This window comes from Oncorhynchus tshawytscha, linkage group LG16 (genome assembly GCF_018296145.1).
Source record: "Oncorhynchus tshawytscha isolate Ot180627B linkage group LG16, Otsh_v2.0, whole genome shotgun sequence".
NCBI lineage: Eukaryota > Metazoa > Chordata > Actinopteri > Salmoniformes > Salmonidae > Oncorhynchus > Oncorhynchus tshawytscha.
The window spans coordinates 52,050,136-52,073,917 of record NC_056444.1 but is presented as its reverse complement, the minus strand read 5'-3'; the positions used below and the strand labels follow the sequence as shown (position 1 = coordinate 52,073,917).

The 23,782-nt window shown below is 43.6% G+C and overlaps 1 protein-coding gene across 5 annotated transcripts in view; it reads left to right on the top strand.

Annotated features, from left to right (window-relative positions):
• The first annotated feature begins 359 nt into the window (after positions 1-359).
• LOC112215879 (ephrin type-B receptor 2) overlaps positions 360-23,782 on the top strand; it is a 67,319-nt gene continuing 43,896 nt past the window's right edge. For 4 of the 5 annotated variants that reach the window (XM_024375333.2, XM_024375332.2, XM_024375330.2 and 1 more), the window contains exon 1: positions 361-542. In XM_024375333.2, coding sequence (XP_024231101.1) covers positions 470-542 — 73 coding nt within the window. In that variant the 5' untranslated portion in view covers positions 361-469. Of the gene's footprint in view, positions 543-23,782 lie in introns of all 5 variants that reach the window. The other variant, XM_024375331.2, reaches the window with a different exon arrangement.

The following is a 23,782-nucleotide window of genomic DNA, read 5'->3' as shown; positions in this document are numbered from 1 at the left end:
TGATGCACTGATAAATGATCAAAACATGTCCACGAAGACAGCCTTAGTCAATCAATAAAACAAACCATTTGATCATGCAGCTGCAACTGGTGGTAGGCTGTAGTGGTGGTGCTGGTGCTAGTTAGTGATGCATGTACACAACAATCATGACATCTACAGTATAATAGTGTGCTTTGATATTATTTAATTACAACATATATTAAATACAACAATTATTACACTCTCAATTCAGAGGTATCTTGTAAATGAAAACTGCAGCCATCTCCAAACTACAGATACATTGCCCTACCCCTTTGCATGATTCCCTTTGGTTTCGCCCAAATTTGGCTTTAGACGCGTGTTCTCCCTTCAAAAGCGGTTCGTTCTAATCATTGGCTGTGAGGGTTTGCGCTTCTTGTAGATTCATTCGCTGTCAATGGCCCGCTGGTGGACCTGTTTTCTATGAATACCTTGGCTTTTTACAGTCAAAATGCCAAGTATTTCTGTTGTTATGGATATCTTATATTGTTTATGGATATTTCCAATGGTAGGGGCTGTCGAAGGTAAGAGAGAATGCTGCTTTTTCTTTTTCTCGTCTGAATGCATAATTAAAACGTTCATGGATGATTGTCATTGTGAATAAACTCTCACCATAAATCCATTAATTATACACCATCAATTATTCATTTCGTAAGATATTGCGCAAATATCATGTACATCTAGGAGTGGGGTGGATTGTGATGGTAGTGTAAAAGTAAATAAGTCGTTTTTATTATTATTTTTTAAATGTGACAACAGTAAATGCTTTCTGGGGGACTGTCACAATTGTAACGCCGTTATTTTGTATGCATCAAAGTCTGAGGAAATTCTGTTGAGAGAAAAAACTAACGTTAGATAAAATACTCCAAGGAAATACAGTATATCTATAGGTAAAACAGTGCTTCAGTCATTTTAATGGTTCTTACCACAAGTTTTGACTCATAAACTACCTGTAGTCAGTATACAGTATGTTATAGAAATGTATCTGCTTCATAGCATATAATATTGTACCAAATGTGGTTTAGACAACTGCCCGTGTTTGTGTGTGTGTGTGTGTGTGTGTGTGTGTGTGGGGGGGGGGTTTACTTGCAGTGAACAAACCATGTAACCCTGTAACCCCATCTCAGTCATATGTGCTATTTCTTTGATAATAGAATGTAGGTAGGCTGTGTTAAATAGTCTGCCAATATGTTAAATGCGATGTTGAATCATCTGTATGAATGGTTTTGCTTGCAATTCAATCACTCACACACACATACATACATACATACATACATACATACATACATACATACATACATACATACATACATACATACATACATACATACATACATACATACATACATATATCAATAACATGGTAATATATCTTTATGATATAGGTATATCCTATTATTTGTACTAGTGTCATTTTAAAACAAGCAAATATTCACTATGATCAGCACTCCATGGGATTTGTTGGTGAAGTGTTGAGTTATATGTTCTCTCAGTCATTCCACAACACTTCAGGTGTCTTCTGTATTTAATGAAAGATGAATCAGATGTGGGGATGCATAACTGACCTATGATGGCTAAATCCAGCGCAAAAAGGCTTTTTGGATTGAAAAGCTGATCCGGCCCTGTGGTGTGTTTGGCCTGTCTTTTGGATTGAAAAGCTGATCCGGCCCTGTGGTGTGTTTGGCCTGTCTTTTGGATTGAAAAGCTGATCCGGCCCTGTGGTGTGTTTGGCCTGTCTTTTGGATTGAAAAGCTGATCCGGCCCTGTGGTGTGTTTGGCCTGTCTTTTGGATTGAAAAGCTGATCCGGCCCTGTGGTGTGTTTGGCCTGTCTTTTGGATTGAAAAACTGATCCGGCCCTGTGGTGTGTTTGGCCTGTCTTTTGGATTGAAAAGCTGATCCGGCCATGTGGTGTGTTGGCCTGTCTTTTGGATTGAAAAGCTGATCCGGCCCTGTGGTGTGTTTGGCCTGTCTTTTGGATTTTCAGGATTTGAGAGTTAAAGCTACTTATTCTGAGTTTTGAACATTTTATGGCAGAATAACTTAGAGATTCAGGATTTCCTCATTTACTTGCATGGCTACATAGAGTCCTTGCTCCGGGCCAAATGCTACGTCACACCCACGGATATTATTTTCTTCTCCGCAATGAGTCTGGATCTGAATATCTCCCCGACCCCTCACCGAATGTGAACACATTTGGGGCCGCCTGTTTGGTCCTGAAACCGATGGGTTGGGCCAGAGCAAGAACACAAGTGAGTAAAGCGGTGGGTTGAAAATGCGTCATTGGCTTTGTAATCTGATTTGTTAGACACCATCCCATCTCTGATGACTTTGTTTTGTACAACACCCCTCGTGCCCCTTGTCACTACGAACGACTTCAATGATGGCAGTCTCAGATTGAAGTATGTTGCGAACACAGAATTTAGCGCGAGTCGTCAGGCTACTGCTTTGGTAACAACAGTGTAACAAATTGTAATGACATATTAACTAAACCTGTCATTAACATTGAAAGGACATTTTAAGTTATTAAGAGTAATTGTTACCTATCTCTCTCTGCAGTCACTGAATTAGTTACAGTAAGAGTAACTACTAGGCCTTCATGTGAAATTTTTACCTTAGTTACATGGTTCATGCACAGCAAGATATGTGATAAAAATCACAGAAAATGACTTAACAAATTTGTTACTGGTTAACAGTATGGCTGCCTAACCGTGACTGTTGTGCTTATGTCCATAACATCATGCATGTCCAAGGCCTATTATGATGTCACCAACCTTCTGACTAAAATGAAGAAAAAAAATCTATAGGTCTAGATGCCTTTTAATAATTCCCCTCAATTGCTTCAGTCAGTCAAAAATATCTGAGTTGTGTGGGATCATGTGATGTCTGTCTGTCAGTTCTGGGCCCATGTGACGTCTGCTTGCTCTGCTCTGCTCTCCCAGCCTGTTGTCCCCTCCTGTCCCTCTGTTTCAGCTGTGAGACCTCCCTCCCTCCCCCTTGTTGGGCTGCACAGCGTCCATGTTCCCAAGCCTTTATGTAAGCTGGGCAGACCTGACCGATTTCAGCCACGTCAAGAGCTATTGGCTCAGCATTGGCTTCCATAGTCTGGCTGAGAAATCATATAGGATCTCTCTCTCACTCTATCTCTCTCTCCCCATTATGTTCTGTCACACCACAGACATTTTTTATTTTCTTTACCTGACTGGGTTCTTTGTAGTGGTTGGTTAGTTACACATGCCAATTGGATGCAGATGGTACCCATGCATGTGAATGGTATTTTTTATCCAGAGAAGAGGAGTGCAACTGTAAATGTTTGACACGTAATGGCTGAATGGCTGTACTTGGGTGGCTCTGCAGTTCCAACCTCGAACACTACTCTTTTTTTTCACGAATGGTTTGCTTTTATGAATCATACAGAAAGGATCTCTTCCTATCCATGCCTACTGGCAAGGACTGTGTGATACAGAATGTCTTGTTCACAGCATATGTTTGATGGTTCTCCTTTCCATCCACCTCTTTGGTCTATCTATACACTTTTTACTATGGTCAAATATCACAACAACTCTGCCGCAAATAATCATGCCATGCATTTAGTTAGCTGTTTTTTTTTAGGGTGGTGGATGATTATACATTATGGTCGTTAACTATTTGTTATGATGATCTATTTCTATTTCCTCTTTACTGACGTTTTTAGCAATGTCTTGCGACTTGCGACTGACTGAGGCCATTTTGGTCCACCTTAAGCCCTTACCTGTCCATTTGTTCCAGACAAAACAAAGCACTTATTTTAAATACAAGTTTTCTTCACTTGTATTTTCAGTATAACCAAAGTGTTGACATGACACCTTTGCCTTTTGCTTCCAAAAGAAGCATAGCCTTTCTGCTCTTTGGAAGTCAATCAATATGCAGTGTAACGCTGCTCTTCGGTGCAGTACTCTTTCCCCTCTGGGAGCAGTGGCAGAAAATATTTAGCATCAAAACAGCCAACGACCTACTTCTCCTTCTTCCCTATGGTGGGGTTGCAGAACGTGGATACACTTACATGACTGAGACACTTAACAGTGTAACATGTAAATGTTACAATCTATATATACCGTAGTTATGGTTATAGATTTGTTATGAGTCTACCCTTGTTTCCAGGTTGGATTAAAGCCAGACAACCGTTTGCCAGACAAGATGGACATTGGGTACAGTGAATTAACCCATTCTGGAACTGCAAGCACATGTGCCAAAGAAACAAACCTATCTCTTGGCCACGTTTGTTAAGGTTTTTAACCTGTGGAACATTGACGCCTTTGAATGTAAAATGCTTCCTTGTATTAATTTTGCTCCCTCTGAATAACAACAGGTGCAACGTTTCACTGTGGCAAAAGCTTAGTAAATCATTGTCATTATACAAGGCTTGGCACTCATGTTTTAATTGGAACAGGATCAGGATATGGTCCATTTGGGACTTTATATGATCATCAGTGGGTGAAAAACCTTCGTCCTTGGAAAGTCATTGAAAAGTAATTGACATTGGAGAGTGGGAAACCCTGATGAATGATGCTGTTCTGAGGTTTACTGAGGTGAGTACTCCAGTGACAGAGGCAGGATCCACCCAGGATCTACCCTGGTCGCAGGAAATAACAATATAGCGGGGCTATATACAGGGGCTATATACAGGGTGTACCGGTACAGAGTCAATATGTACATGTAGGTAGAGTTATTAAAGTGACTATGCCGGTACCGCTTGCCGTGTGGTAGCAGAGAGAACAGTCTATGACTAGGGTGGCTGGTGGAGTCTTTGACCATTTTTAGGGCCTTCCTCTGACACTGCCTGGTATAGAGGTTCTGTATGTATAGAGGTCCTGGAAGAGGTCTAGAGGTATAGAGGTCCTGGAAGCTTGGCCCCGATGTGATGTACTGGGCCGTACACACTAGAGGTCGACCGATTAATCGGAATGGCTGTTTAATTAGGGTCGATTTAGAGTTTTCATAGCAATCGGTATTTTTGGACACTGATTTGGCCGATTTTTTTTCTTTCTTTTTTTTACACCTTTATTTAATCTTTATTTAACTAGGCAAGTCAGTTGCCTAGAACTTGTTCTCAACTAGCCTACCTGGTTAAATAAAGGTGAAATAAAAAATAACAAAGTTAACACATTCTTATTTTCAATGACGGCCTAGGAACCGTGGGTTAACTGCCTCGTTCAGGGGCAGAACGACAGATTTTCACCTTGTCAGCTCAGGGGATTCAATCTTGCAACCTTACAGTTAACTATTTCAATGCTCTATCCACCTGATTACAATGCACTCCACGAGGAGACTGCCTGTTACACGAATGCACTAAGCCAAGGTAAGTTGCTAGCTAGCATTAAACTTATCTTATAAAAAACAATCAATCAATCGATCATAATCACTAGTTAACTACACATGGTTGATAATATTACTAGTTTATCTAGTGTGTCCTGCATTGCATATAATCGATGTGGTGCGTATCGTTGCTCCAATATGTACCTAACCATAAACATCAATGCCTTTCTTAAAATCAATACACAGAAGTATATATTTTTAAACCTGCATATTTAGCTAAATGAAATCCAGGTTAGCATGCAATATTAACCAAGTGAAATTGTGTCACTTCTCTTGTGTTCATTGCACTCAGAGTCAGTGTATATGCAAAAGTTTGGGCCCCCTAATTTGCCAGAATTTTACGTAATTATGACATAACATTGAAGGAACATTTAACAGGAATAACATTTAACAGGAATATATAGACTTATGGATGCCACCCGTTGGATAAAATACGTAACGGTTCCGTATTTCACTGAAAAAATAAATGTCTTGTTTTCGAGATGATAGTTTCCGGATTCGGCCATATTAATGACCTAAGGCTCGTATTTCTGTGTGTTTATTATATTATAATTAAGTCTATGATTTGATAGAGCAGTCTGACTGAGTGGTGGTAGGCAGCAGCAGGCTCATAAGAATTCATTCAAACAGCACTTTCGTGCGTTTGCCAGCAGCTATTTATGACTTCAAGCCTATCAACTCCCGAGATTAGGCTGGTGTAACCGATGTGGAATGGCTAGCTAGTTAGCGGGGTGCGCGCTAATAGCGTTTCAAACGTCACTCGCTCTGAGACTTGGAGTGGTTGTTTCCCTTGCTCTGCATGGGTAACGCTGCTTCGAGGGTGGCTGTTGTCATTGTGTTCCTGGTTCGAGCCCAGGTAGGAGCGAGGAGAGGGATAGAAGCTATACTGTTACACTGGCAATACTAAAGTGCATATAAGAACATCCAATGGTCAAAGGTTAATGAAATACAAATGGTATAGATAGAAATAGTCCTATAATTCCTAGAATAACTATAACCTAAAACTTCTTACCTGGGAATATTGAAGACTCATGTTAAAAGGAACCACCAGTTTTCATCAAATCAAATCAAATTTTATTTGTCACATACACATGGTTAGCAGATGTTAGTGCGAGTGTAGCGAAATGCTTGTGCTTCTAGTTCCGACAATGCAGTAATAACCAACAAGTTATCTAGCTAACAATTCCAAAACTACTACCTTATAGACACAAGTGTAAGGGGATAAAGAATATGTACATAAAGATATATGAATGAGTGATAGTACAGAGCGGCATAGGCAAGATACAGTAGATGGTATTGAGTGCAGTATATACATATGAGATGAGTATGTAAACAAAGTGGCATGGTTAAAGTGGCTAGTGATACATGTATTACTTAAGGATGCAGTAGATGATATAGAGTACAGTATATACGTATACATATGAGATGAATAATGTAGGGTATGTAAACATTATATTAGGTAGCATTGTTTAAAGTGGCTAGTGATATATTTTACATTTCCCATCAATTCCCATTATTAAAGTGGCTGGAGTTGAGTCAGTGTGTTGGCAGCAGCCACTCAATGTTAGTGGTGGCTGTTTAACAGTCTGATGGCCTTGAGATAGAAGCTGTTTTTCAGTCTCTCGGTCCCAGCTTTGATGCACCTGTACTGACCTCGCCTTCTGGATGATAGCGGGGTGAACCGGCAGTGGCTCGGGTGGTTGTTGTCCTTGATGATCTTTATGGCCTTCCTGTGACATCGGGTGGTGTAGGTGTCCTGGAGGGCAGGTAGTTTGCCCCCAGTGATGCGTTGTGCAGACCTCACTACCCTCTGGAGAGCCTTACGGTTGTGGGCGGAGCAGTTGCCGTACCAGGCGGTGATACAGCCCGACAGGATGCTCTCGATTGTGCATCTGTAGAAGTTTGTGAGTGCTTTTGGTGACAAGCCAATTTCTTCAGCCTCCTGAGGTTGAAGAGGCGCTGCTGCGCCTTCTTCACGATGCTGTCTGTGTGGGTGGACCAATTCAGTTTGTCTGTGATGTGTACGCCGAGGAACTTAAAACTTACTACCCTCTCCACTACTGTTCCATCGATGTGGATAGGGGGGGTGTTCCCTCTGCTGTTTCCTGAAGTCCACAATCATCTCCTTAGTTTTGTTGACGTTGAGTGTGAGGTTATTTTCCTGACACCAGACTCCGAGGGCCCTCACCTCCTCCCTGTAGGCCGTCTCGTCGTTGTTGGTAATCAAGCCTACCACTGTTGTGTCGTCCGCAAACTTGATGATTGAGTTGGAATGCGTGCGTGGCCACGCAGTCGTGGGTGAACAGGGAGTACAGGAGAGGGCTCAGAACGCTCCCTTGTGGGGCCCCATTTGTTGAGGATCAGCGGGGTGGAGATGTTGTTGCCTACCCTCACCACCTGGGGGCGGCCCGTCAGGAAGTCCAGTACCCAGTTGCACAGGGCGGGGTCTAGACCCAGGGTCTCGAGCTTGATGACGAGCTTGGAGGGCACTATGGTGTTAAATGCCGTGCTGTAGTCGATGAACAGCATTCTCACATAGGTATTCCTCTTGTCCTGATGGGTTAGGGCAGTGTGCAGTGTGGTTGAGATTGCATCGTCTGTGGACCTATTTGGGCGGTAAGCAAATTGGAGTGGGTCTAGGGTGTCAGGTAGGGTGGAGGTGATATGGTCCTTGACTAGTCTCTCAAAGCACTTCATGATGACGGAAGTGAGTGCTACGGGGCGGTAGTCGTTTAGCTCAGTTACCTTAGCTTTCTTGGGAACAGGAACAATGGTGGCCCTCTTGAAGCATGTGGGAACACCAGACTGGGATAGGGATTGATTGAATATGTCCGTAAACACACGTTTAAATGTTTTCCTCACGTCGGCTGCAGTGAAGGAGAGTCCGCATGTTTTAGTTGCGGGCAGTGTCAGTGGCACTGTACTGTCCTCAAAGCGGGCAAAAAAGTTATTTAGTCTGCCTGGGAGCAAGACATCCTGGTCCGTGACGGTGCTGGTTTTCTTTTTGTAATCCGTGATTGACTGTAGACCCTGCCACATACCTCTTGTGTCTGAGCCGTTGAATTGAGATTCTACTTTGTCTCTATACTGACGCTTAGCTTGTTTGATTGCCTTGCGGAGGGAATAGTTACACTGTTTGTATTCGGTCATGTTTCCAGTCACCTTGCCCTGATTAAAAGCAGTGGTTCGCATCAGTTTCATGCGAATGCTGCCATCAATCCACGGTTTCTGGTTTGGGAATGTTTTAATCGTTGCTATGGGAATCTTCAACGACATCTTCAACGCACAGCGTTCTAATGAACTCGCATATCCCAGTCCACGTGAAAGCAGTCTTGTGTGGAATCAGATTGGTCGGACCAGCGTCAATGTTGTTGTCTGACAAGGAACAAACGTTAGCTTTCTTACATGGAACATATCCCAGTCCACGTGATGGAATTGATATTATTGATGTATTATATTTTAAGTTAAAATAAGTGTTCATTCAGTATTGTTGTAATTGTCATTATTACAAATACATTTCAAAAATCGGGCAATTAATTGGCATCGGCTTTTTTGGTCACTACAAGGCAGTGATGCAACCCGTCAGGATGCTCTCGATGGTGCAGCTGTAAAACCTTTTGAGGATCTGAGGACTTATGCCAAATCTTTTCAGTCCCCTGAGGGGGAATAGGTTTTGTTGTGCCCTCTTCACGACTGTCTTGGTGTGCTTGTACCATGTTAGTTTGTTGGTAATGTGGACGCCAAGGAACTTGAAGCTCTCAACCTGCTCCACTACAGCCCCGTTTATGAGAATGGATGCGTCCTCGGTCCTCCTTTTCCTGTAGTCCACAATCATCTCGACGTGAGTGCTATGGGTCAGTAGTCTTTTAGGCAGGTTATGAATGTTGATCTGTTTAAAGGTCTTACTCACATCGGCTGTGGAGAGCGTGATCACACAGTCGTCCAGAACAGCTGATGCTCTCATGCATGTTTCAGTGTTACTTGCCTTGAAGCGAGCATAGAAGTTATTCAGCTTGTCTGGTAGGTCGTGTCACTGGGCAGTTCTCGGCTCTCGGCTCCTGGCTGGGCTTCTCTTTATAGTCTGTAATAGGCCCTGCCACATTGGAGCCGGCGTATTACGATTCAATCTTAGTCCTGTATTGACACTTTGCCTGTTTGAGGGTTCGTCGGAGGGCATAGCGGGATTTCTTATTTGCTTCCGGTTAGAGTCCCGCTCCTTGAAAGTGGCAGCTCTACCCTTTAGCTCAGTGTGAATGTTGTCTGTAATCCATGGCTTCTGGGTGGGGTATGTACGTACGGTCACTGTGGGGATGACGTCCTCGATGCACTTATTGATAAAGCCAGTGACTGATGTGGTGTACTCCTCAATGCCATCAAAAGAATCCCAGAACATATTCCAGTCTGTGCTAGCAAAACAGTCCTGTAGTTTAGCATCTGCTTCATCTGACCACTTTTTTATAGACCGAGTCACTGGTGCTTCCTGCTTAAAATTTTGCGTGTAAACAGGAATCAGTGGGATTGAATTTGATTTGCCAAATGGAGGGCGGGCTTTGTACGCGTCTCTGTGTGTGAAGTAAAGGAGGTCTAGAGTTTTTTTCCCCTCTGGTTGCACATTTAACATGCTGATAGAAATTAGGTAAAACTGATTTAAGCTTCCCTGCATTAACTTCTTGGCGCTACCCATCCCGTTAGCGGGATCATTTTCGTCAGCAACCACTGAATAGCATAGCGCAACAGTCAAATAATATTACTAAAAAATATTCATATTCATGAAATCACAAATGCAATATTGCAAAACACAGTTTAGCCTTTTTGTTATTCCACCTGTTGTCTCAGATTTTGAAATGATGCTTTACAGCAAAAGCAATCCAAGCGTTTGTGTAAGTTTATCGATAGCATAGCATAACATCATGTACACTTAGCATCAGGAAGCTTGGTCACGAAAATTAGAAAAGCAATCAAATTAATTGCTTACCTTTGATGATCTTCGGATGTTTTCACTCACGAGACTCCCAGTTACACAACAAATGTTCCTTTTGTCCTTTTGTTTATTGTTATACCCAAAATACCTCCGTTTGTTTGTCGCGTTATGTTCAGAAATCCACAGGAAAGAGCGGTCACCACAATGCAGACGTATATTCCAAATAATATCCATAATGTACACAGAAACATGTCAAACGTTTTTTATAATCAATCTTCATGTTGTTTTTAAAATATATATTCGATAATATATCAACCGAGTTTGTAGGTTTTTCAATAACAGAGGGAGGAACAATGGCGGCTTTACTCAGTTGCGCAAAAACTCACTCTGAGAGCCCCCACCTATCCACTTACGCAATGTGATCCTTCACACTCCTTTTTCAAAATAAAAGCCTGAAACTATGTCTAAAGACTGTTGACACCTTAGGGAAGCCAGAGAAAAAGGAATCTGGTTGATATCCCTTTAAATGGAGGATAGGCATGCATACGAACAGAAGGGTTTCAAAATAAGAGGCACTTCCTGATATTGCAGGTTTCGCCTGCAATATCAGTTCTGTTATACTCACAGACAATATTTTTTACAGTTTTGGAAATTTTAGAGTGTTTTCTATCCTAATCTGACAATTATATGCATATTCTAGTTTCTTGGGCTGAGAAATAGGCCGTTTCAAATGGGTACGTTTTTTAGCCAAAAACTAAAATACTGCCCCCTACACGCAAAAGGTTAAAGTCCCCGACCACTAGGAGCGCCGCATATGGATGAGCATTTTCCTGTTTGCTTATGGCCGTATACAGGTCATAAGTGAGGTCCTGTAGCACAAACTCAAAAAAGTACTGGGACACTGTAAAGTCCATGGAGAATATGAGCACCTTCTCCCAGTTGCCCACTGCACTGAGGCTAGGAAACACTGTCACTACCGATAAATACACTATAATTGAGAATTTCAATAAGCATATTTCTGCGGCTGGCCATACTTTCCACCTGGCTACCCTTACCCCAGTCAACAGCTCTGCCCTCCCCACAGCAACTCGCCCAAGCATCCCCAATTTCTACTTCACCCAAATCCAGATAGGGGATGTTCTTAAAGAACTGCAAAACCTGGACCTCTACAAATCAGCCGGGCTAGACAATTTGGACCCTCTCTTTTTAAAATTATCTGCTGAAATTGTTGCAACCCCTATCACTAGCCTGTTCAACCTCTCTTTCGTATCGTCTGAGATCCCCAAAGATTGGATATGTCAAAGGTGTGTACGGGAGGCGAAGTCAGGTGCAGGAGAGCAGAGTGTAGTGAACAGGCGCACTTTAATTCCGTTCCAAAATACACAGCACATAAAAACAATAACCTGCCAAAAACACGGAATATGACAAAAGTAAAGCGCCCGACAATAATCCACAATACCAAACAAACAATTACACACAAAGACATGATGGGAAACAGAGGGCTAAATTCATGTAGAATGATTAGGGAATGAAAACCAGGTGTGTATAGGACAAGACAAAACAAAAAGGATATATGAAAAATGGAGCGGCGATGGCTAGAAAGCCGGTGACGTCGATCGCCGAACGCCGCCCGAACAAGGAGAGGAGCGGTCTTCGGCAGAAGTCGTGACAGTACCCCCCCCTTTGACGCGCGGCTCCAGCGGCACGCCGACACCGGCCTCGGGGACGACCCGGAGGACGAGGCGCAGGGCGATCCAGCCGGCGACGGTGAAACTCCCGCAGCAGTTCAGGATCCAAAACATCTGCAGCCGGAACCCAGCACCTCTCCTCTGGACCGTACCCCTCCCACTCCACTAGGTACTGAAGGCCCCCCGCCCGACGCCTTGAATCCAGGATGGAACGAACGATGTACACCAGGGCCCCCTTGATGTCCAAAGGGGGTGGAGGAACCTTCCGCACCTAAGATTTCTGGAGCGGACCAGCCACCACCGGCCTGAGGAGAGACACATGGAACAAGGGGTTAATACGATAATCAGAGGGAGGCTGTAATCTGTAACATACCTCGTTCACCCTCCTCAGGTCTTTAAAGGGCCCCACAAACCGCGGACCCAGCTTCCGGCAGGGCAGGCAGAGGGGCAGGTCACGGGTCGAGAGCCAGACCCTGTCCCCCGGTGCGAACACCGGGGTCTCACTGCGGTGACGGTCCCCACTGATTTTCTGGTGGCGCGCGACTCGCTGGAGGTGTACATGGGCGGCCTCCCATATCTCCTCCGCGCGCCTAAACCAGTCGTCCACGGTGCCAGAACCGGCTGGTACCCCAATACGCACTGAAAGGGGGAGAGGTTAGTGGAGGAGTGGCGAAGCGAGTTCAGTACCATCTCGGCCCAGGGCACGAACGCCGCCCACTCCCCCGGTCGGTCCTGGCAATAGAACCGCAGAAACCTGCCCACATCCTGGTTGACTCTCTCCACCTGCCCATTACTCTCGGGGTGAAACCCTGAAATAAGGCTGATCGAGACCCCCAGACGTTCCATGAACGCCTTCCAAACTCTTGACGTGAACTGGGAACCCAGAGGGGCGTAGTTTCAGTGGCGTACCCGGGCACTGTGAGAGCACGGCTCCTATCCCAGCCTCGGAATCATCCACCTCCACTATGAATGCCAAAGAGGGATCCGGATTGGCCAGCACGGGAGCCGAATTAAACAGAGCTCTTAGCTGCCCAAAAGCCCTGTCCGCCTCAGCCGACCACTGCAACCGTACAGGACCCCCCTTCAGCAATGAGATTTCTGTAGTTCAATGCTTCCCATGTCTCCCCCTTCTGGCTATTGGGATAAAATTCTTAGTGCGATTTCAAAATTCATATGGCAAGGTAAAAGAAAAAAAAAGGGAGCAGCAACCTGGCCAAAACCCTGGATAAATCTCCGGTAGTAATTGGCAAACCCTAAAAAGTGCTGCACCTCCTTTACCATGGTGGGAGTCGGCCAATTACGCATGGCTGCAATGCGGTCACTCCATCTCCTCCCCTGATGTGGAAATGCGATACCCTAGGAAGGAGACGGCTTGCTGAAAGAACAGGCACTTCTCAGCCTTGACATACAGGTCATGCTCCAACAGTCATCCAAGTACCTTGCACACCAAGAACACATGCTCAGCGCGTGTAGCGGAGTATATCAGAATGTCATCGATATACACCACTACACCCTGCCCGTGCAGGTCCCTGAAAATCTTGTCTACAAAGGATTGGAAAACTGATGGAGCATTCATCAACCCGTACGGCATACCGAGGTACTCATAATGCCCTGTGGTGGTACTAAACACTGTCTTCCACTCGTCTCCCTCCCGAATACACACCAGGTTATACGCACTCCTGAGATCCAGTTTCTTGAAGAAGCGCGCCCCATGCATTGACTCAATTGCCGTGGCGATAAGAGGTAGTGGGTAACTGTACCTCACCTTGATTTGGTTGAGACCTCTATAGTCATTGCACGGGCGTAAACCTCCATCCTTCTTCTTCACTGACGCAGGGATTCAGAGACATACTGTATGTATACATAGCCACCATCTCCGCTTGCGACAGGGGATACACGGGACTCCTGGGAAGCGCAGCGTCTGCCAGGAGATTTATCGCACAATCCCCCCCGTCGATGAGGTCGTAATTGAGTCACCTTCTTTTTAAAGAAGGTGAGAGCCAAATCGGCATATTCTGGGGGGATGTGTGCGGTGGAGACCTGGTCTGGACTTTCCACCGTGGTAGCACCAACCGGCAACCCCTACACACCTCCCTGAGCACTCTTGTGACCACCCCGTGAGCGCCCTCTGTTGCCAGGAAATAGTGAGGTTATGCAGAGCCAACCAGGGAAGACCTAGTACCACAGGAAACACAGGAGAGGAAGAGGCTGATTTTCTCCTCATGATCCCCCTGCATAACCATGGCCAAGGAGATGGTGGCCTCCCTGATTAGCCCGGACCCTAATGGTCGACTATCCAAAGCGTGAACCGGGAAGGGTCTAACTACAGGAAAAATGGCGATCCCTAAACTCATGGCTAACGCTCTGTCATTTAAAATTCCCAGCTGCGTCTGAATCGACGAGCGCCTTATGCTGTGAATGTGGAGAAAACTCAGGGAAACAAACAGGCACAAACAGTTGATCAACAGAGGACTCTGGTTGAGTGTGGTGCGAACTCACCTGGAGTGACGCCAGAGTGCCCTGCCTTTTGCCTCGACTCCCAGAGGAACCAACACGGCATCTACCTCTGCGGCCACAGATGGTGCACGTGATTGCTCCTCCTCCAGTCTCCCTATGAGCAGCCCCTCCTAACTCCATGGGCACCGGAGTGGGGGTGCTGGAAGGTGGCACCGATAAAGCCCCCTCTGGACGTCCGCGGGTGACCAGCAGGTTATCCAACTGGATGGACAAATCCACCAGTTGGTCAAAGGAGATGGTGGCATCCCTGCAGGCCAGCTTACGTCGGACGTCCTCTCGTAGGCTGCATCGATAGTGGTCGATGAGGGCCCTGTCGTTCCAGCCTGCTCCGGCGGCCAAGGTCCAGAATTCCAGAGCTAATTCCTGGGTGCTCCTCGTCCCCTGCCTCAAATAGAAAAGCCTTTCCCCCGCCCCTCTACCTTCGGGTGGATGGTCGAAGACGGCCCAGAAGCAACGGGTGAACTCCTCGAAGTGGTCCAACGCCGCGTCCTCCTCTCTCCAAATGGCATTTGCCCACTCCAGCACTCTTCCTGTGAGACAGGAAATGAGGGCAGCTACTCTCTCCCTTCCTGAGGGAGCTGGGTGCACAGTGGCCAGGTAGAGGTCCAGTTGTAACAGGAATCCCTGGCACTGTGCTGCCGTCCCATCATACTCCCTGGGAAGGGAGAGATGCATCCCACTGGAATTCTCTCCGGACAGGATGGATGGAGGCAACCCCGGTTGTACTGGTCGAGGCGCCGAGACTCCCTGTCTCTCCCAGCGGTCCATGGTTTGAACAACGCGATCCATCATTGCACCAAGTTGACTTAACATTGCCGAATGTTCCTGGACGCGCTCCTCGACTCCTCTAACCGGTTTACCTGCTCTTGCCGACTCCATGGTTTGGTGTGTAATTCTGTCAAAGGTGTGTATGGGAGGCGAAGTCAGGTGCAGGACAGCAGAGTGTAGTGAACAGGCGCACTTGAATTCTGTTCCAAAATACACAGCACATAAAAACAATAACGTGCCACTGGTCACCATAGCAGCACTCACCCGTAACACGCGCTCCAGCAGGTATATCTCACTGGTCACCCCCAAAGCCAATTCATCCTTTGGCAGCCGCTCCTTCCAGTTCTCTGCTGCCAATGACTGGAATGAACTGCAAAAAGCTCTGAAGCGGGAGACTCTTACCTCCCTCACTAGCTTTAAGCACCAGCTGTCAGAGCAGCTCACAGATCACTGCACCTGTACAGAGCTCATCTGTAATTAGCCCATCCAATCTACCTCATCTCCATTCTGTATTTATTTATTTATATTGCTCCTTTGTACCCCAGTATCTCTACTTGCACACTAATCTTCTGTACATCCTATCATTCCAGTGTTTAACCTTTCTAGGGCAGGCGTTCCGCTAGGACATCATGTTACACAAAACATGTATGTATGTATGTATATTTTGTTTGATAATGTGCATATTTATCTCAAAGTCTCAGTTTACATTTGCGCGTTACGTGCAGTAATGTTTTGATTCCAAAACATCCGGTGATTTTTCAGAAATACTCATAATAAACATTGATAAAAGACACAAGTGTTATTCACAGAATTAAAGATAGACTTCTCCTTAATGCAACCGCTGTGTCAGATTTCAAAAATTATTTACGGAAAAAGCATAATCTGAGAACGGCTCTCAGAACCCAAAACAGCCAAAGGAATATCCGCCATTTTTGAGTCAACAGAAGTTAGAAAAAACACTAAATATTCACTTACCTTTGATGATCTTCATTGGAAGGCACTCCCAGGAATCCAAGTTCGACCCCAGGAATCCAAGTTTGACAATAAATGACTGATTTGTTCCATAAAGTTCCATAAAGTCCATAATTTAGCCACTTAGCATGTTCAGCCCAGTAATCCATCTTCATGAGGCACGAGCACTTCGTCCAGACAAAAACTCGAAAAGCCAAACGATGTATGGAATCAACCTTCAGAATGTTTTTAACATAAATCATCAATAAGGTTCCAACCGGAGAATTTCATTGTCTGAAGAAAAGCACTGGAACGAGAGCAAACTCTGTCAGGAGCGAGACACAGGCTGATTTGCTCCTCATGATCCCCCTGCATAACCATGGCCAAGGAGATGGTGGCCTCCCTGATTAGCCCAGACCACTGACTCAAAGAGCTCTCATGAGCCCCTCCTTTATAGTAGAATCCTCAAACCAGTTTCTAAAGACGGTTGACATCTAGTGGTAGCCCTAGGAAGTGCAACTTCATCCATATCTCACTGTGAATTCAATAGGGACTGTGTTGAAAATCGAACAACCTCAGATTTCTCACTTCCTGTTTGGATTTCTTCTCAGGTTTTTGCCTGCCATATGAGTTCTGTTATACTCACAGACATCATTCAAACAGTTTTAGAAACTTCAGAGTGTTTTCTATCCAATACTACTAATAATATTAGAGGTCGACCGAATAATCGGAAGGCCGATTAATTAGGGCTGATTTTAAGTTTTCATAACAATCGGAAATCGGTATTTTTGGGCACCGATTTGCCAATTTTTTTAATTTACTTTTTTTTTTACACCTTTATTTCATCTTTATTTAACTTGGCAAGTCAGTTAAGAACACATTCTTACTTTCAATGACGGCCTAGAAACAGTGGGTTAACTGCCTTGTTCAGGGGCAGAACGACAGATTTTCACCTTGTCAGCTCGGGGGATCCAATCTTGCAACCTTACAGTTAACTAGTCCAACGCAATATCGACCTGCCTCTCTCTCGTTGCACTCCACAAGGAGACTGTCTGTTACGCAAATGCAGTAAGCCAACGTAAGTTGCTAGCTAGCATTAAACTTATCTTATAAAAAACAATCAATCATAATCACTAGTTAACTACACATGCTTAATGATATTACTAGATATTATCTAGCGTGTCCTGCGTTGCATAAAATCTGACTGAGCATACAAGCATACAAGTATCTAAGTATCTGACTGAGCGGTGGTAGGCAGAAGCAGGCGCGTAAACATTAATTCAATTAAATTAGCAATTGTGCTTCAAGCATTGCGCTGTTTATGTCTTCAAGCCTATCAACTCCCGAGATGAGGCTGGTGTAACCGAAGTAAAATGGCTGGCTAGTTAGCGCACGCTACTCGCTCTGAGCCTTAGGGTGGTTGTTTCCCTTGCTCTGCATGGGTAACGCTGCTTTGATGTGGTGGCTGTTGTTGTTGTGTTGCTGGTTCGAGCCCAGGGAGGAGCGAGGAGAGGGACGGAAGCTATACTGTTACACTGGCAATACTAAAGTGCCTATAAGAACATCCAATAATCAAAGGTTAATGAAATACAAATGGTATAGAGGGAAATAGTCCTATAATTCCTATAATAACTACAACCTAAAACTTCTTACCTGGGAATATTGAAGACTCATGTTAAAAGGAACCACCAGCTTTCATATGTTCTCATGTTCTGAGCAAGGAACTGAAACAATAGCTTTCTTACATAGCACATATTGCACTTTTACTTTCTTCTCCAACACTTTGTTTTTGCATTATTTAAACCAAATTGAACATGTTTTATTATTTACTTGAGGCTAAATAGATTTTATTGATGTATTATATTAAGTTAAAATAAGTGTTCATTCAGTATTGTTGTAATTGTCATTATTACAAATACATTTTTAAAAACCGGCCGATTAATCGGTATCGACTTTTTTGGTCCTCCAATAATCGGTATCGGCGGTTAAAAATGATAATCGGTCGACCTCTAAATAATATGCATATATTAGTATCTGGGACAGAGTAGGAGGCAGTTCACTCTGGGCACGCTATTCATCCAAAAGTGAAATGCTGCCCCCTATCCCAAAAAGGTTAATTGCTATATTGTAATTACTTCGCCACCATGGCCTATTTATTGCCTTACCTCTCTTATCCTGCCTCATTTGCACATGCTGTATATAGATTTTTCTACTGTATTTTTGATTGTATGTTTGTTTATTCCATGTAACGCTGTGTTCTTGTATGTGTCCAACTGCTTTGCTTTATCTTGGCCAGGTCGCAGTTGCAAATTACTAGCCTACCTGGTTAAATAAAGGTGAAATATATATATTTTTTAAAGGTGTTAGTGCCAGCATCAGTCTGTGCTGGTATGTAAAGATAGCTATGAAAAATACATTTGAAAACTCATCTGTATTTAGATAGATACTCTACCTCAGGCTTGCAAAACCTCGATACTGCCTTAGATATCGTATACCAGCTGTTGTTTAGATAAATGCATAGGCCCCCACCCCGTGTCTTACCAGAGGCTGCTGTTCTAAAGTGTATAACCCGCCAGCTGTATGTTCTTAATGTTGTCGTTCAGCCACGACTTGGTGAACCATAAGATATTACAGTTTTTAATATCCTAACTTAAAATACTTGTGTGTAAACATTCAGACATAGAGTAATCTAAGTCAGTTGTGTGAAAAACAGGAGAACATAAAATACATATTATTTCAAGTTTGCACATCCAAACCCTTTATGTTATGCAGTCACTATGTTTTTCTTGACTTGATGAATGTTACTGATTGGAAGGAGAGTGCACACACACTTGGTTTCTCGGGCAGAAAACAATTTCAGCTTTTGATGGAATTGAGCACTACATTTTTTTGTTGCAAGTGGACACAGGTAAGCAGCTTTAACTTCAAGTTAATTTGAGTTCAATGTACTTGATACAGTGTATTGTGTCAGTGATGTAAACATCACCAGTCAAGTGTCTTCCCACCCAATATATCATAAACCCTCTAACAGTACAGAGATAGTGACAGAACTGGAGCACTAGAAAATCAATGGGTCCCAATTCCCCAATTCTCAAAAATGCTCTATGCTGCTTCCAGTAGCAGTATCATACGAAAGAAGGTAATTTACTGACACAATCCTAATACATCAGTGTGTGTCAAGGCTCAGGAGAAGACCCAGATGCAGACAGTTTCGCAGTAACAAAAGTTTATTACAACAGGGGGGCAGGCAAACGACAGGTCAAGAGCAGGCAGAGGTCAGTAGTCCAGAGCAGAGTCCGAAAGGTACAGAATGGGAGGCTCAGGGTCAGGCAGAGGTCAGTAATCCAGGGTAGTGTGACAAGGTACAGAATGACAGGCAGGCTCAGGGTCAGGGCAGGCAGAATGGTCAAAAACCAGGAAAGCTAGAAACAGGAACTAGAGACAGAAAGGAGCGCGGGAAGAAATGCTGTTATGAAAACAAAATGAACTGGTAGCAGAAAAACAGAGAACACAGGTATAAATACACTGGGGGTAATGAGGAAGATGGGCGACACCTGGAGGGGGTTGAGACAAGCACAAAGACAGGTGAAACAGATCAAGGTATGACAGTATGCAGCATTTGTCTGTCCATGGAATGGAAATGGATGTACAGTACTTTAGCCTCATTTGAAAAATAATCATAATTTCTCAACTTCTTTTGTATTGTTACAGTATATTGCCTACAAATACCAAAAACTGAAAGGACTTGAAAAATACGCAGACAAGCTATGTGCTTGTCACGTGTGCTCCCTCTCCGGCCTCTAGGTCACCAGGCTGCTTGTTATGGTGCACACCTGTCACCATCGTTACACTCATCAGTGCATAATGACACTCACCTGGACTCCATCACCTCCTTGATTACCTGCCCTATATATGTCAGTCCCATTGGTTCCTTCCCCAGGCGTCAATGTTTCTGTTTCAGTTTCCTGTCTGTGCGTTGTTCGTGTTTCTTGTTTTGTATTATGTTTCATTTGTTAAAACACTCTCTCCCTGAACTTGCTTCCCGACTCTCAGCGCATATCGTTACAGTGCTGTATCCAATTCGAGTTAAGTCTATTTTTGCTGCCTAGATACTTACATCACTTTTACTTACATCACTATGCTTGTTTTGTTTGCAAACTTTGGGATGGCTTGGGTTCATTCATTATGTAGGAGTTATTTCATCAACATTTAACTTGTTCAGTAAAAGTGGGACAAGGAAAATAAATGTTTTGTTGTATGTCCTGTGAGGTTCATCAAGTACATTTAGGGCTGGAGTACGTGTAACAGGGTTGGTTATGATTCCACTTGACACTGCAGAAATATGTATTTGATGTTTATGTATTCTTATTGGTTTATTGAATTTACATATCAATAAGGAGTTATGCTATTGGTCATGCTTGCAGATAGGGGGAGATCGCAAACGTCAATTCTTCCCAGTCTGATATTGACATGCAAGCGGTATGTCACGTTCTGAAATACTGTATTCTATTTTCATATTTACAATGTGTATGAGTTCACTAGATACATGTGCAACGAATGTGAAACGGCTAGCTAGTTAGCGGTGGTGCGCGCTAAATAGCATTTCAATCGGTGAGGTCACTTGCACTGAGACCTTGAAGTAGTGGTTCCCCTTGCTCTGCAAGGGCCGCAGCTTTTGTGGAGCGATGGGTAACGATGCTTCGTGGGTGACTGTTGTTGATGTGTGCAGCGGGTCCCTGGTTCCTGCCCTGGTATGGGCGAGGGGATGGTCTAAAGTTACACTGTTGCACATGTCCTGGTGTATATATGTGTACGGTACCTGTTAGATATTTGTGGCATCCTGGGATTTGCTTTTGTATGTTATTGCTGTAAGAGTGAGTTAGCTAGCATGCTCTAATTGTATTGGTCGCATTAGCCCCGCTAATTCAGTCATTTCCATGCTAACAGACAAATAACAAATCTATTGACAGAATAAACTACAAATCAATGGGGCTCACTGAACCATACACGGATCCTCGCTGGCTGGACAGTCCTTTCTTTAAAAACACAACGCAAGAGTTATGAAGTACAGTCACAGCTGTTACAATTGTGCAGAGTCCAGTCTTCTTGTCTTCGCTGGACAAACTGTTATATACACACACAAACAAAAATGATATTTTTTTGTGAGTAGGGCCTGGTTCTTATTTGACAGGTCAACCAAACCAATTTTATTTTCCAAAGGAATTGGAGTCCAAAATTCCCACGTTGATCAAATGCTAATTATTTGGGAAGAAATGACTTTAATTTTCCTATATTCACTGCAATGTAAGCATTCCCACATCTCCTACATATGCTCACAACTCTTTTCCTGACATGGCTTGATATGGGGCAATGGACGTGTCCAATGTGCTTTTTCACACAAATGCCAAAACCAGAGACGTTTGAAGAAATGTGTCTAGGTCTTGACACACTGGAACGGTAGCCTACTGTATTCCTTTTAGAGTATGGCCACTTGAGCAGGCAGGCAGGTGGTGAAGGCTTTTCAACTGGAGCATGTCATGTTGGCTCAAAGCTATGCTGTGAATTAATTAACCTCCCATGAATTATTCAGCAAGTTTTAAGAGCTATCCATGACATTTCCCATTGTTCCTCTTGGGAAAACAGACAATGATTTTAAAGATGTCAAATTGCATAAGACTGTTTTGATTCTTAGCTGACTACCTGCCAGTATAAATTCATAGGCCATGAACTTGAGAATGTCTACTCCGAATAATGCAATAACATCTGCTTAGAGATCATTTATTTAGATTATCAGAGGCCCCATTCTTCGGACGGTAGAAATCTCGCAAACTTGTCAATGGCACAGTTTCACCATTTCTTGCCATCGTAATCTTTCAGGATGCACCAAGATATTGAATGAGCATCATCAGTATTAACAATGTGCTGCTGTTATCAACCTGAGTAAATAGATATTGCACTTTGATTCAATTTGTAGCCTTGGAGGAATATGCATGAGCCAAGATGCTTTGAGCCATTTAGTCCAAATGTGCCATCTCTCTCTGCAGTCTCTGATGCAGGCTGGTCTCTGTGTGTGCTTTAGTGGAACATGCCATAACCCTGGGATGTTCCCCTGCAATGCTAATATAATGCAATGCTAATACAATGCTAATATTGGGCTCCCAAGTGGCACAGGGGTCTAAGGCACTGCATCTCAGTGCAAGAGCCGTCACTACAGTCCCTGGTTTGAATCTAGGCTGTATCACATCCGGCCTTGATTGGGAGTCCCATCGGGCGGCACACAATTGACCCAGCGTTGTCTGGGTTTGGCCGGGTTAAGCCGTCATTGTAAATAAGAATTTGTTCTTAACTGACTTGCCTGGTTAAATAAAATAAAATAAAGATATATATAAAAGCAGCAGAAGAAGCAGGGCCATAAAATGGATAAATAAGAAATGTGGGACTGAGAGTTTCAGTGTGGCGGGAGGCACATTGACATAAAAGCCAGTGAGTGAAGCCCAGCGATGTGTCCCCTGGGTTTAATCCAGTGTGGCGTACAGAGCATGGCGCAGCCTGCAAGGATTATGTGTGCTGGACTTAGTTACTCTCTCCTCCTCGGTGCCCTACTTTTCATTGAAATATGGAGAGAAAGACAGTGAGAGAAGGAAAGAGGGAGCTCTATATTGTAGGAATGCAGGGACAGATGGAGTCAGACAGTGGGGAGGGGGACGTGGAGCCAGAGAGTGGGAGAGAGACCTCTAACTTTATTCCCCTCTCCCTCTCGCATGTTAAATTCTGGTTTAAGAATACTTATGGGGCGGTAGATAATGGGGGATTTGTCTATCCCTTTGACCATATTCTCAACAGGCTGGTAGAGCATGTTTTGACAATAGAATTAGAAGTGAGTATGAAATCAATCTTCACTTGAAAGTGATTGGTCAACTCCCCACTCCCTCCTGTATCAATTCATTTAATTTGGATACTTTTCGGGTTGCTGCAGTTGAGCGTTGTGGCACTCTAACTTTAAGAAAACTCTAAATCAGTCACCGAAGATAGTCACCGACGATATGGGATAAAAGGCAGGAATGTTAGTAGAGATGAGTAGGAATAAGAAAATAAATAGTTCAAATGTAAAAAGGCTAAAAGCTAGAATTTTGTAACAATGTTCTCAACCAGGTAGTTAATATTCCATTAAAAGGTATGGTGGACTAAGAATATATATATATATATATATATATATATTAAATCATATTTTTCACCAAAAGAATACTTTAAAAAAAAATATATATATTTTTTTTAAAGTATTCTTTTGGTGAAAAATATTATTTAATTGTTGACAACACACGACATTAGACAACATAAATTGGATTAACCACACTTCATGACTCATGCGGTCTATTAATCAATATTCAGACTTAAGGTCACCGATAAATATGACTTTAATAGTAATAAAAAACTGCACTCTGTCATATATTATCTCAAAATATACAGTGCCTTCAGGAAGTATTCAGACCCCTTGACTTTTTCTACATTTTGTTAGATCCATTTTGTTAGGCCTTATTCTAAAATGGATTAAATAGCCCCCCTCAT